Below are 12,129 nucleotides of genomic sequence, written 5' to 3'. Positions count from 1 at the left end.
CCAGGCTACGAGATCTATATGGTAGGAGGGCAGGAAGAGAAATCGGTCATACTATATATGCATAAACACAGTATACAGTGTTCACTTAGATAGGATTTAGGGTTTTTTTATTTTTTTGCCTTTTTGATCACCAACACCCTGGTTTAAATTCCTTTGGGATTTCCCCCACATGAAACTGACACGGGATCTCTCCTCTCAAACAAAATGATTGCTCAACTTGGGGGCAAGTGTTCGTTTTGGGAAGGGTGGAAAAGAACGTGATGCTGGCATTCAGTCCCAACTCCAAGAAGCTAAACCGAAAAGGAGGGGGGAGAAGAAGCTAAAAAGGATCAAAATATTTAGCAACCCCTCCCTTTCACCAAAAAAAGCACGGGATACAAGGAAAAATAATCTGATTACACACAGGGTATATATTTTTACACACACTTTTACACACATCTAGATATAGTACATGTAAAAATATATGCTATACATACGCCCACTCTCACTGAGGTGCTTTTAATACACCACTTGCACTTGTGTATGGGTATGTATATGTGTGTATGCATTAAATATACAGATCCTAGTAAGTGTATATGTGCATATGTACACATACATACAGGTCGGCCGGCTGCCAGCCTGCCATTAGCCACCCTCCCCCTTCTTTTTGTAGAAAACCCAGTTCTCCACCCTGACATACCCTATCATTACACCCTTCCTCCCCCTTGAAACAGGTCCCCACTGTGTAGCAACTGCTTTTTTAACAAGTGATTCTCAAGAAAAATAAAATGTGTAGAAGGGGACAAAATAAGAGAGAGAGTGTGAGTGAGTGAGTGTGTGTGTGTGCGCGCGTGCGCACATAGGGGTCACACTTGTTCCACCACATCATCCTTCCAGCTCCCATCCTGTGCCTGGAATGGGGCCAGCTTTCTTTTGGAATCAGCCAACGAAGCGCTGCCCCCATCACCACCTTATTGCACACGTTTGCTTCCAGGCTGCATGAAGAACTCGGCATTACATTCCACAGATCTTTTCTTCCTTCCTTTTCAATCAAATACATCGATATGTGAACCCTGCTGCCCTTCGCCCCTACACCTCCCCCCCACTAAAGGAAAAATAAAGAAAGGCTGCTAGCTAGCAGAGTGCAACACCAGTACACGCTGAACAGATGTTCTCTTCGGGAGCTCTGTGGAAGAGAGGTTATTTCTAACACAGTAAACAAAGCCATGCAAAAAGTGGGAGAGAGGGGGTGGATAAGGTAGAATAAGAGGTAGAAGAAAAAAACCCTAAGGATAAGGAAGAACAGAGTTGAGGAGAAGGAGAAAGAACACAGCATGGCAAGTGCTCAAGGCTTCATTTTTTTTTTTTTGTCGTCCTCTTCTTGTAAACAAGCTAATAATTCTCATTAGATTGAGCAAGTAAAAAGATTGAAGTTCCAAGTCTGAGGGGCTGGGGCTTCCAGGAGTCTTTTCAGTCTGTTCAGCAACACCACAGCCAGTGAGAGAAAACAAGAGGGGGAATTTTTGTTGTTGTGTGTGGGATTTTTTTAAAATCTTCGTTACTTAAAGCTGAGAGAAAAAAAGCCGAATTGGGAGCCCTTTGTCAGGTTGGCTCAGCGTCTCTAGACCGAATAAATCACACTAAGTTTAGAGAGAATTTTTTTTTCCTCTTTAATGATTTAGAAAAACACGTGTTTCCTTCCTCTTCCCCTTTGCTCAAAGGCGGGTCTGTGCCTCAGGGACGTAGATTTCAATGCTGTCCGCGCTTTCCGTGGCAGAATTCTGCCGGACAGAGGCAGCCCGCTTGGCTGCCATGAGACGCTTGCGAGCTTCCTGGCGCTGCTTATCCACAGAATCAGAGGCTTTGTCCCGGTTCAGTGGGGTTTTGGGCTTGGCTGGCTTCTTTGGCACTGGAGGGGGTGGTTTCTTCTCTTCCTTTAAGAGACAGTAAGAAGAAAGACAGAACATAAAATAAAAATGCACATACAAAAGTTCTCTCTCTTCTGAGATAACAAGAAGAGGGGATAGTTTGTGGCCCAAAGGGGGAACATGCCTTTCAGCAACAGAGCATCAAGTGAATAAGGAGAAAGTAAAAACTGTATGTAACAAAAGTATCTTGTACCAGAATCCTATCTGCTTTCCCATTTAACAGACAATGAACTTAGTCTCACTCTCTGGTGGCACAGAATCCCACCCTGGGAAGCAGATCTGGGTTTGCAGGTTGCTCTTAGGGCTTAATGATGGGTCAGAGCATGTTGAGAAGATTAACACAGCTGGACTTTAAGAGGCAGAACAGAAGTGTGCAATATAAGTTTTATAATGCATAGTGAGCTGCGACTCATGCCCCCCCACATCTCAGAACTGATGTAAGCATAGAAATAAAGCAAACATGTGGATTTAAAGTTACATGGTTTCTCACAGGTACTGATTACAGCCTATTCAGTATAAACTTAGCCTCTTTATCCAACATCTATTTAACAAAAAGCCTGCCACCTCCCGCTATGTAAATGTGTGCTATTTACTCATCCACTCTTTACCCCAAATCACTTTTCCCCGAAGGTTTCAGGAGTTTCTAAAACTCATTTAAATTTATCTTATAGGAATCTTCTTGATGCACCTCACAGGAGATTACGTGTACGTGTAGGGGGAGACTTCAGTTTTTGAACATGCAGGAAACACTATTATGATTATATGCATTAAAAAAGGTAGAGTACGCAGCAAGCAGAAGACAGTAGCAGTTCCAGAAATCTAATCTATGAAATCGTAGTTTAAGAACACAGAGCTACAAGAGAAGGGCTATTATTGACTCAGCAGAGTGCACAATATTTTGGCCACTCTGAACTGCCCCATGCTCACCTTCTTCTCCGGTGTTTCTGCCAGTTGCCAGCTGTTAGCCTTTAGGTGGTAGAGCTCATCAAATTTCATGCTGATGTCTTCAATGGACAACTGCAAGAGATCCCAAAACCCAGCTAGGTCCTGGGCTGTGGGTCTGGGATTGGCATTGGGGTTCTGCAAGGGAGAGGGCATCAACAAGAAAATCACAAACAGCATGTCACTGAGATCATGAGATTACAGTAGTCTGTGCTATATTACACTTTTACCCTTTGCAATTCTGAGCTCATGTCGACATCTACTGGCTGGGACTGAAGCTGCAGAAGTTTCTCTCAAATATCCATAGGAAGAGGACAACCAAATGTCTCATCTTCACCATACAGTGCATGTTCTATTCTCTTCTATACAGATTCTTATACTGTACCCACCAACATAGTTGGAGCACATTCCAACAGTGCATTAAGCAATGGGACTACATATCTGTCACATGTAGTTTCTCTCATTCTCTCTCCAGGAGAGACATGCGTGTGGTGGAGTATCTTGTTTTGATAGGATTTTTCTAAAATATACATGTTGCTATAGGTTTATGTTGCAGAAGACAAAGAAAAAAAAATTGTGTCTTGCACTTGGAGTGAAGGTGGTGATGTTTGTGCTGTTCCTTAGTCCTTGGGGGGAGTTCATTTCATAGCCTCTGATCAGCCCCCAGAGAAAGTTCTGTCTCCCGTAGACAGACAAACGTCACTCACGAGGCCTTGGTCCTGGCCAACCCTGACAACATTTACCGTAGAAGAGACCCAGTCTAGAATCCAAGTTTATGTTGGTAGCAGGAAACAAGATGGCTGCTTAGCCTAGTGCTCATCCCGCAGAGTTACCATACCAGAAGTCCTAAGTTTGAGTTCAGAGACCAGAAAATTTGTGGTTTCTTTTTTAAGCATCCAGATGCTATGGTAATACTTGAAATAACAAAAACTGGACAAAATGTGATCAGACCAAATGGGATATAGCCTGAGAACCTGAATGCCACTTGATGCACAGAAATGCAAACAAGCTGTTTGTTTCTGCTGGAACGTGGTCAGAAGTAAAATATGTTCTCTCTGAAATAGAACTGTGGGAGTTTAACAGAAACCCAAAACTGGTTTGAAAGATTCTAAATAAATGACAGAAGTTTCTCCAAACAGCTAGCTGTTCCAAGTAAACTGGAGTTGGGTCCCTGAAGAATCTGAGCTCTACACATGGACCTGGCTTTCAGAGTGCTCAGCACACACATCTGGTGTCAGATTTTTAAAAGATCTCAGTACTCAGCATGCACCCAACATGCTGAGCTTTCTTGAAAGTCTGGCCCCTGGATTCTCTGCCAGTGCAAATGTCATTACAGCTATAATCAGCAAAACCAAAAAGCAGTCATTCAACACCACCCCCTATTTTTATGGCCCATAACTTTTCCAGGAAATGTCCACTGGGGCTGCAGTTTGACTCATACCTCAGCCTGAAGGCTAAATTATTTTCCCCAGAAGGTTTCAACAAAAGCTACTGAGCCCTGACTGACGTGTTCTTTAAACATCAGAAGGGCTTTCATCCTGGGATAAACCTAAAAATACATTTTAAAAACTGTAAGTTTGTCCTGTTGAGACCTCAGCCAGGACAAGCAACTTCACCATGTTTGAAGAAGTCTAATTCACACACAGCATTTTACAAGCAACTGGAATCGGTACTGTGGGGACGGTTCCATCAGCCATGCAGAGTAAACGTATTCTGAGAGGGCTTGGGGGCTTTTTATTAACACTTCATTTTTGGCTAACGCTTTGCAGTTCACCTTAAAAAACATTTCAGAGTAATAAAATACATAGTTCAATCAGGCATCCTGAACGCAGAATCTCTCTGCTGCCTACCAGGATTCAAGCCTGGAGCAAATTTATATAGGCAGACATTTGTTTCAATCCTCTCTGATAAATACTTCCAGCCAAATTATGCCTTCCAATAGCTGTGGTTGGCTACCACTGATATCAGTGAGAATCATGAGCTGGCATCCCAAGGCAGAACATGGCTTTAATGTTGCACGCATACACCAAGAAAATGTGTAAGGTGCCCAAGCTACCCCTCTTCGGTTGCTAAACTGACAGTAAGTGCACGTTAAGAAAGTCAGCCTCCTGTTACCGCACAGCTTGTGAGACCTGCTTAGTTTTTATTTTAAAAAGCTTCATCCATCTTTGGCACCAGGAAACGGCCTGGTTGTATTATACATAGAGCTGCTTCGGCTTAGCAGTACAGAGCTGTGGTTAGACTATTGCCATTTTACAAAGTTACTTCTACTCACCAAGTTTTGCTCACAGAGGCCCCGGAACTGCTGGAACTTTTGGGACATGAGTAACTGTGCGCTGCCCACTGCGCTGAGGACTTTTCCTAAAACTAACGAAAGAAAAAGGAATGTAAGAAGTTAGATAAGAAATAAAAACAGCTGAATGTAGCAAACAAGAATGTTTCAAAAGGTTAAGATGCTTCCTAGCATTCATACACATTGGCTTATACTCGTTCTACGAGCAAAATTGTGTTTTTTACTCATGTTTTAAACAAGCCATGTCACTAATGATCTATTGTTACAAACGGATGCATTGCCTGTAGGTCTCTGTATACTTTGTTTGCCCTTGTTCTACTGCCAAGAGACCCATCAAGGATGGCACACAGCCACGCTGCCACAAGATTCTCTGTTTGCAATAGAGCTTTACTGAAGTTCCAAGGCAGAGGAGTCGTTTTTGGGTATGAGAGACCCTCCGAGCCCGGATCAACTGACTCGGGCTCGTGCTACAGGGCTAAAAATAGCAGTGTTGAGGTTTGGAGTTTGGGCCTGAGCTACCTGTGCCTAGGCATCTACACTGCTATTTTTAATCCCATAGCGAGAGACCCACAAGTCCAAGTCAGCTGACTCGGGCTCTGAGACTCACCTGCTGCAGGTTTTTTGTTTTGCACCGTAGACATACCCTTAGAAGCCAGTTTGATATCCTCTAGAACCCCTCTTCCCCTATGCATTTAGAGAAAGTGAATTCCAGAGACCCATAAGACAGTTAATTCTACAGAGAAGGGAAGTCGCATTCCAGCTGAGATAGACTGCTTCACTTATTGTCCAATTGTACACAGAACTATTGATATCTACAGCTTTATGCTTCCTAAAACATAGGAGGGCACTAAAAATCATTAAATTAGTTAGAGCCTACAGCAAGGTTGAATGACAAGCCTTTTAAGGCACGATCTATAGGTGAGCCCCCATGGAATGTGCAGTGCCCCTGACCTGCAGGCACATGCTCTCAGACAGACCTTAACCCACACTTCCAAAATACAAGAGGATCATGAGGAGAGCAGATCAACCATCTCTTTTCACAGAAAGGTTTAGACGTTGAGCAGTTAATAAGTATTTAGCAGAACGAAGTGTTGAGGTCCCAGGATTTAAAGACTCTTCCTCAGAGTGCTCAGCGGAGCTCTTAGGTGTGGAAAAATTGTCCCCTCTTGCCACCAACAGAAGTGTTTGGGCTTGTTACTACTGGAGGCTCAGATGAAACAAAGCTAGAGCTCTCAAACGCATTGCAGGATCATATGGCAGTGAGGAACTCAATGATAGATCCTTTACCTAGTCATTTTCTGGGCTTTTTAAACTGTTTTTGGTATTTGGGTGTGGTTTGTTGGGCATGAGCTGGACTCTCTCCAAACACACTTTCACACTTAATTCTGCATTAAAGAATTTGCTGGGAAATATTTACCAAGGGGTAGATGGACCCCATGCCCTGTTCCTCCCTTGCTCAAATGAGTAAGGGCTGCTCAGCGTGCAGCTCCTGCCATGGGGGGAGAGCACAGCTGGTCCCTTGATACCGCCCCTGCAAGCAAGCAGGTGAGGAGGGTCCAAGAGTGGGAACAGCCCTGCACTGCCTGTCCAACTTGGCAGCCTGAATAACTGGCTTTATGCATGGAGGCTGGGGGAGGGGAAATGAAGAGTAAAAGGGATGATGTAAGCCACCCCGTACCTCCCAAACAACGGAGCAGTGATTTGTGTCTGAGTCACTCCTAGGGCAGTGCAGCTTATAGCGTTACAACCCAGCCCTAGGTACAGATCATGCCCACTGTAGCAATATCACCCACATTTACATTCCTAAGTAACCTCACTCTTTGCCTGCTCCGTGTGATTCTAGAATCAGACTCTAAAGCTTATCCCATCTAGTCCCTTCCTGGCCAGCACCACCCCTTTCCTTTGTCAGATTGTTCCACATGCTAGCAAGTCTCAGGGTATGTCCCCCCTCATAGGGTTTTTAGCCCTGCAGCCTGAGACAGCTGACCGAGCCCAGCCACGGGTTTTTTATCCCGGTGAAGATGTACCCTCACTGTCAGTTCAATTCTCTTTTTCTTAAATTTTATCCCACCACAAGTTCCTGTATCTGGCCACTACGAACAGGTTTGCCCCATTCCAGTTACACCCCACGTTCCTCCCGAGTGCTATGCAGTTCTCAACACCCACCTTCTTCAGAGAGATTGTTCTCTTTGGTCTCCTGGTCCATCTGACGGCACCATCCTTCTAACCTTTCTGTTTCTGCCTGCAGCAGTTTCAGAAACCAGTACCCATCCCGCCTGCAGGCTCCTGGTTGTGTTGGTTCTGATGGCGAGTTGGAGGATGTCTCGAGCCAAGGGTCCGGAGGAGGGAGAGAGGAAGGCTCTAGGGCTGGGTCACTGCTATCTCCATAGGAGAGATTTCTCTTGAACTGGGAGGGCTTGGCTGGTTGCCTGGTACTGGCATCAACACTGACAGAGTTGTAGCGCGGGGGACAATCAGCAAGGCTTCTCTCAGACGATTTACAGTTTGAGTGATTCGGTTCCTGTGCGTCGGAATCGGCGTCCTGTTTGGAGGACATACTGCGAGAGTGGTTGTTTCTGCAGAAAGAGCAGGAGCAAGAGAATGAAGGGGAGCCCTCCAACTGGCTGGATTCACACACTGGTACACAATGCAACGGGTTTGTTTACGGTGTCTGCAGCTGAGCCTTGTTCCCCCCCAGCCCCTCCACCTTAAAACACAAAAACCCACAGCACACATGCAGGCAGACAAAATTATAAGGTTGCCTGCTTACTGCAATAGGCCATTCAGACAAAATGACTGACGCGCATCTATAATTACATCTTGGGTTCGGTTTTTATTTCAAGCTCCCATTGATTTAGCTGTTTACATTACAGAGCAAGTACTTTTTTTGATAAAAGCACATGCTGCTCAACACAGTTAGTACTGAAACATGAAACTGAGGCGAGACATGGGTCTAAGCTAATTGGCAAAGTGTAGTTTAAAGGGATAAAATAAAAGGGCCTGTGTCTCTCACTTACCGCCACTCGTCCTCTACCTGTACCCCGATGGACTGGAATTTGGTGGTTGGCGTAGGGGGCTCCTCCTTTGCCACTGGCTGAAGGCAGTCAACCTTATTAAATAAAAAAATACAAACAAAAAAACAAAAACTTGCTGCTACAATTCATGTTAGTAGAATAGGAGAGCTGCAACCACATGCGCGCGCACACAGAGCATACAGATGCTGTAAAGCAATTCGAAGGCTGTTTTAGGATGGATGGCACAATACTGCTAGCCTAAGGAGAAGTCACCAGTGCCCCAATCTGCTGAGGACGTCAGATTTTATCCCTAGCCCTGCAGTAATCAGACAGCCATTCTGGATCTGGCTCTGTCAACTGCCACAATAGAAACAACAGGTAGTGGAAAGGTTTTGATGCCTCAGAGCAGCTGCATGTACAAGGCAGGCAGGCAGATGGCCATTCTGAGGCTCGAGAGAGGGCAGCAGCCTGACTGTCAAAAGGGCATCTCTAGAACAGGGGCTCTCAAACTTTCTGAAGCCTAGTATCCTCTCATCATCAACTTCCCCTCTCCCCACCCAAGAACTACGTGGAAGCCCTGAGTAGTTAGTTGCAGCCGTAAGTGAAATCCAGGTACTGGAAGTAGGGAGGCATGGGTCACAGCATGAGAACCTCAACCCCAGAATGGGGGGGGGGGGGGGGAGCAGATTGAAACAGTCAGGCTCTTTAAAAAGGGAATTCTCCCTCTACCCCTCCACCCCACCGTTGTTTGCTCCAACTCCCACTATTTCTGTGGGAAAGAATCAATATCGAAGTGACATTGGAAGCTTCTCTGCCAGCTAGATTTCAGCAGCAGAACAATTCACAACCCAATGTAAAGCCTCATATTGAATGTACAGTTTGCACTGCCGAACTTCCATGGCATTCAGAATGATTAACTGTGGACAAGATGGTAAACAAGAACTAACTTGTCTGCTTGGGTATGGCTTCAACATAGAGAGTTTAACCTGATGATATCGAGATGCATATTACGTTGGATAAAGGGTCGTTTCTACGTGATGAACAAAACTGGAAAGTCTGATGCTGTAGAAGATGTGTTTTAAACTGCACTTTCAAACCCATACTCACACGTGCCGAACCCACATGTTTTGTATTTAAACTTGCAAGTGGGAAGCTTACTACCACTTCAGCATGTCATAAGGTGACGTGCAGCAGGCGCTTGTGGATACAACAGATGAACATAAAGTTTAACCACCTGCATTTGAAATGTTGTCCACAAGCAAAATGTAAATAGATTAGGCTCTTTTTTTTTTTTAAACTTCTCCAAAAGTAGCCTTTGCAGGACAAAGCTTGGATACACGTTTCTCCCTGAGCAGTTTTCATTGGGCTATAAAGCCAGCAACTGTTTTTCATTAGTTTGCATGTTCTGTTGGCTTTCAGCAACAGAAGTTCTCAGAGAACCAATGGGGTGAAGGAGGGGCACTCCCACAGATAGACTGCATCAGAGCCATGGTGCCATAATCATTTCATACTATAGCAGCCCCAAACATGCTTAATAGTTCTATAATAGAAGAGTTTGAATCTTAAATGAAGCTATGCCTTGAACTCAGATTGAAAGCATGCAGACTGACCTTAAAATACAGTATATGGCACACAAACTCTAGCATTTGTGCATATGTACTTTTGGCAAGAAGCCCCTTTAAAGAGAATTACCCATTTAACAGAGCTACATTATTTTACGACATGTTTTAATTCTGTACTGAACACATTCCTGTTATAGCAACATTTTGTTGTATTTCACCTCTGAGTGCACTGGATGATTGCTCTACAAACTGGTTAATTTCTTTAGCTATCTGGGTGGGTTCAGCTGCACGTTTGGTTACAAGACACAGGCTAAACAGATACATTTAAGAACATTCTCTGTTACACAAAGGAGTACAAACTATTCCATACTTGTATTCCTATAGACGACAGCTTCCTTTTGGGAATATTCTCCACCTTAGGCTCTTCACTTGTCAGAGTTCCTTTGTCACTTTTCAAGGTTGCATTTTTCTGGGGTAACTCTGGAGCATCTCTGGCTGGAGTCACAAGGCTGCCTCTTGTCACACTGGGTGTTCTGGTACTGTCTAAGCTGTCTGAAGAATTACTCAGTCCCGATTGGCTGTTGACTTCGCTCTTGTGGTCCTGGCTATCCAGGTAGGTGTCCTGGGCTGATTCAGTGCTGCTCTGCACGGTGACAGAGATGAACGGCTTTGAGGTGGTCCGAGGTGGGACGGGGGGAGGTGTCTTTTTATATGCCACTAGGCATGATGAACCTGCAACGGCAGAGGTGGGAAGGAGCAAGAGAGTGGAATTGAAGAGAATGTGACAGAGGTACAGTGAAAGAAAAAGAAAAAGCAGGTCAATTATAATATTCAGGAGAAATCTCCAAGTAGAAATTTGAAGAAATGCAGAAACACCAATTTAATGCCAACAGCTTGCACTGAGTGACCCACACCAAAGCATTTAAAAGGGGGGAGGGGAGGGAAGCCAGCACTATCCTGCAATAAAGTTCAAGAGAAACAACATGATGTGAGAGAGGCTGGAAGGTGGAAAAGTAGTAAAGAAGATCCTGCCAAACTGCTAGAGTGTTTGACAAGGAAAGGCCACCACACAGCAGAAGTTCTGTGGAACCCTGATTTTTTTTTTTTTTTTTAAATCGTGTTTAGTGTCCTGGTAAAGCCAAATCTCTCAGTTCTTTGTTCCCATCAGTTGACAAGTTTCTGTATCCGGACCAGGCTGGCGTTTGTTCCTACAAAAGGGAAAGAGGCCATAAGGGTTTCTTCCAGCAGGCAGTAGCTATAATGTTCACAAAGCACTTTACAAACCCTGGAGGGTTGATTTTTAATCTTTAAAGGTATTTAGGTGCCTAAAGATTCAGGGATGCCAGGATTTTCAGAAGGGCCTATCTACATATTTAGGTCCCTAAATACCTTTACAAGTCTGGCTCTGAGCGCACAGTACGTTATTTGCCATTATTGATTTGAGAGCTGGAAACATAGGTATCCAGCATCTTCCCCAGCATGCAGCTCAGTTCAGGCAACTGAAAATCAGCTTGGATTCACGAGGATAAAACCCCACCAGGCCACAACACACATCAGTACAGTCGTTTGGAATACAGAAGAGTCCTAGAAATAAATTAGTCAGTGGCCATCCACATGTCAGCATTCAGCAAACACAAGACACCCAGGAGGTATTGTATGTGCCAGTCAGGGTTTGGTATTTCCAAACAAAAGATGTAGGTGTACACTACCACCTCTAGAAGAGAGCTGAAGTAGAGTCCTTGCAGAACCTCACACAGTAGGCAAGACTACTTTGATGCTCTAACAATTTAGGAGTTTAGACTAGGATTCTGAAGGTGTTAGTAGCTTAGTGTAGACATAACAGAATACCTTCAAGACTCCCCGAGGCTTTAACTTGACCATTTTAACATATTAAAGGCACACAGTTATGTCCAAATTCAAATCAGGACAAGGCTTTCATGTTAACAGTCTTCCTAATAGCATCTCTCTCGCGTGCTCACCATGGCTGTGACAGTGAAAATCTACTACCGGCAGTACGTAAGGGAATTTAACAATCGCTAAGAAATATTTTCCCAAGGTCGAGTACAAGAGGTCCAGCTTCCCACTTCTGCAAACCAAAAGTAACCATGTGCCCATTCTTCAGCCAGTTAATTTATTCCATTAAGTCACCCAAACTAAGTGCCGGATGGCACTGAAAGATAGCCACAGGACAATATCAGAGAATTAACCAGTGGGACGGAAACAACAGCCTAAATCAGCACTCACGTCTTTGCATGGTGGCGCCCTGTAAAGATGGGGCAGTGGGCACCCTTCATTGTGGAGACTGGAGCAGCATGCAGTCAGTATAGGAGAACCTGCATGTTTTGTTTTAGATACCGTGCTGGAAGATTTTATTCTCCAGTCACCTCCTTTAAATTCCTGGCAGTTTCTGT

At 44.4% G+C, this 12,129-nt stretch overlaps 1 protein-coding gene across 4 annotated transcripts in view; it reads right to left on the bottom strand.

The window, feature by feature from the left end:
* Positions 1-309: 309 nt before the first annotated feature.
* The window catches only part of DLGAP4 (DLG associated protein 4), a 104,355-nt gene continuing 92,535 nt past the window's right edge, over positions 310-12,129 (bottom strand). For all 4 annotated transcript variants that reach the window (XM_026656798.2, XM_026656799.2, XM_026656797.2 and 1 more), the window contains 6 exons: positions 10,089-10,450; positions 8,160-8,251; positions 7,309-7,718; positions 5,125-5,216; positions 2,835-2,987; positions 310-1,913 (listed from right to left, as the gene is read on the bottom strand). In XM_026656798.2, coding sequence (XP_026512583.1) covers positions 1,695-1,913; positions 2,835-2,987; positions 5,125-5,216; positions 7,309-7,718; positions 8,160-8,251; positions 10,089-10,450 — 1,328 coding nt within the window. In that variant the 3' untranslated portion in view covers positions 310-1,694. The remainder of the gene's footprint in view (positions 1,914-2,834; positions 2,988-5,124; positions 5,217-7,308; positions 7,719-8,159; positions 8,252-10,088; positions 10,451-12,129) is intronic.

This window comes from Terrapene carolina, unplaced genomic scaffold (assembly GCF_002925995.2).
Source record: "Terrapene carolina triunguis isolate 2854851 unplaced genomic scaffold, T_m_triunguis-2.0 Scaffold233, whole genome shotgun sequence".
NCBI lineage: Eukaryota > Metazoa > Chordata > Testudines > Emydidae > Terrapene > Terrapene triunguis.
The sequence above is the reverse complement of the archived record's forward strand: the minus strand, read 5'-3'. Positions and strand labels throughout refer to the sequence as shown.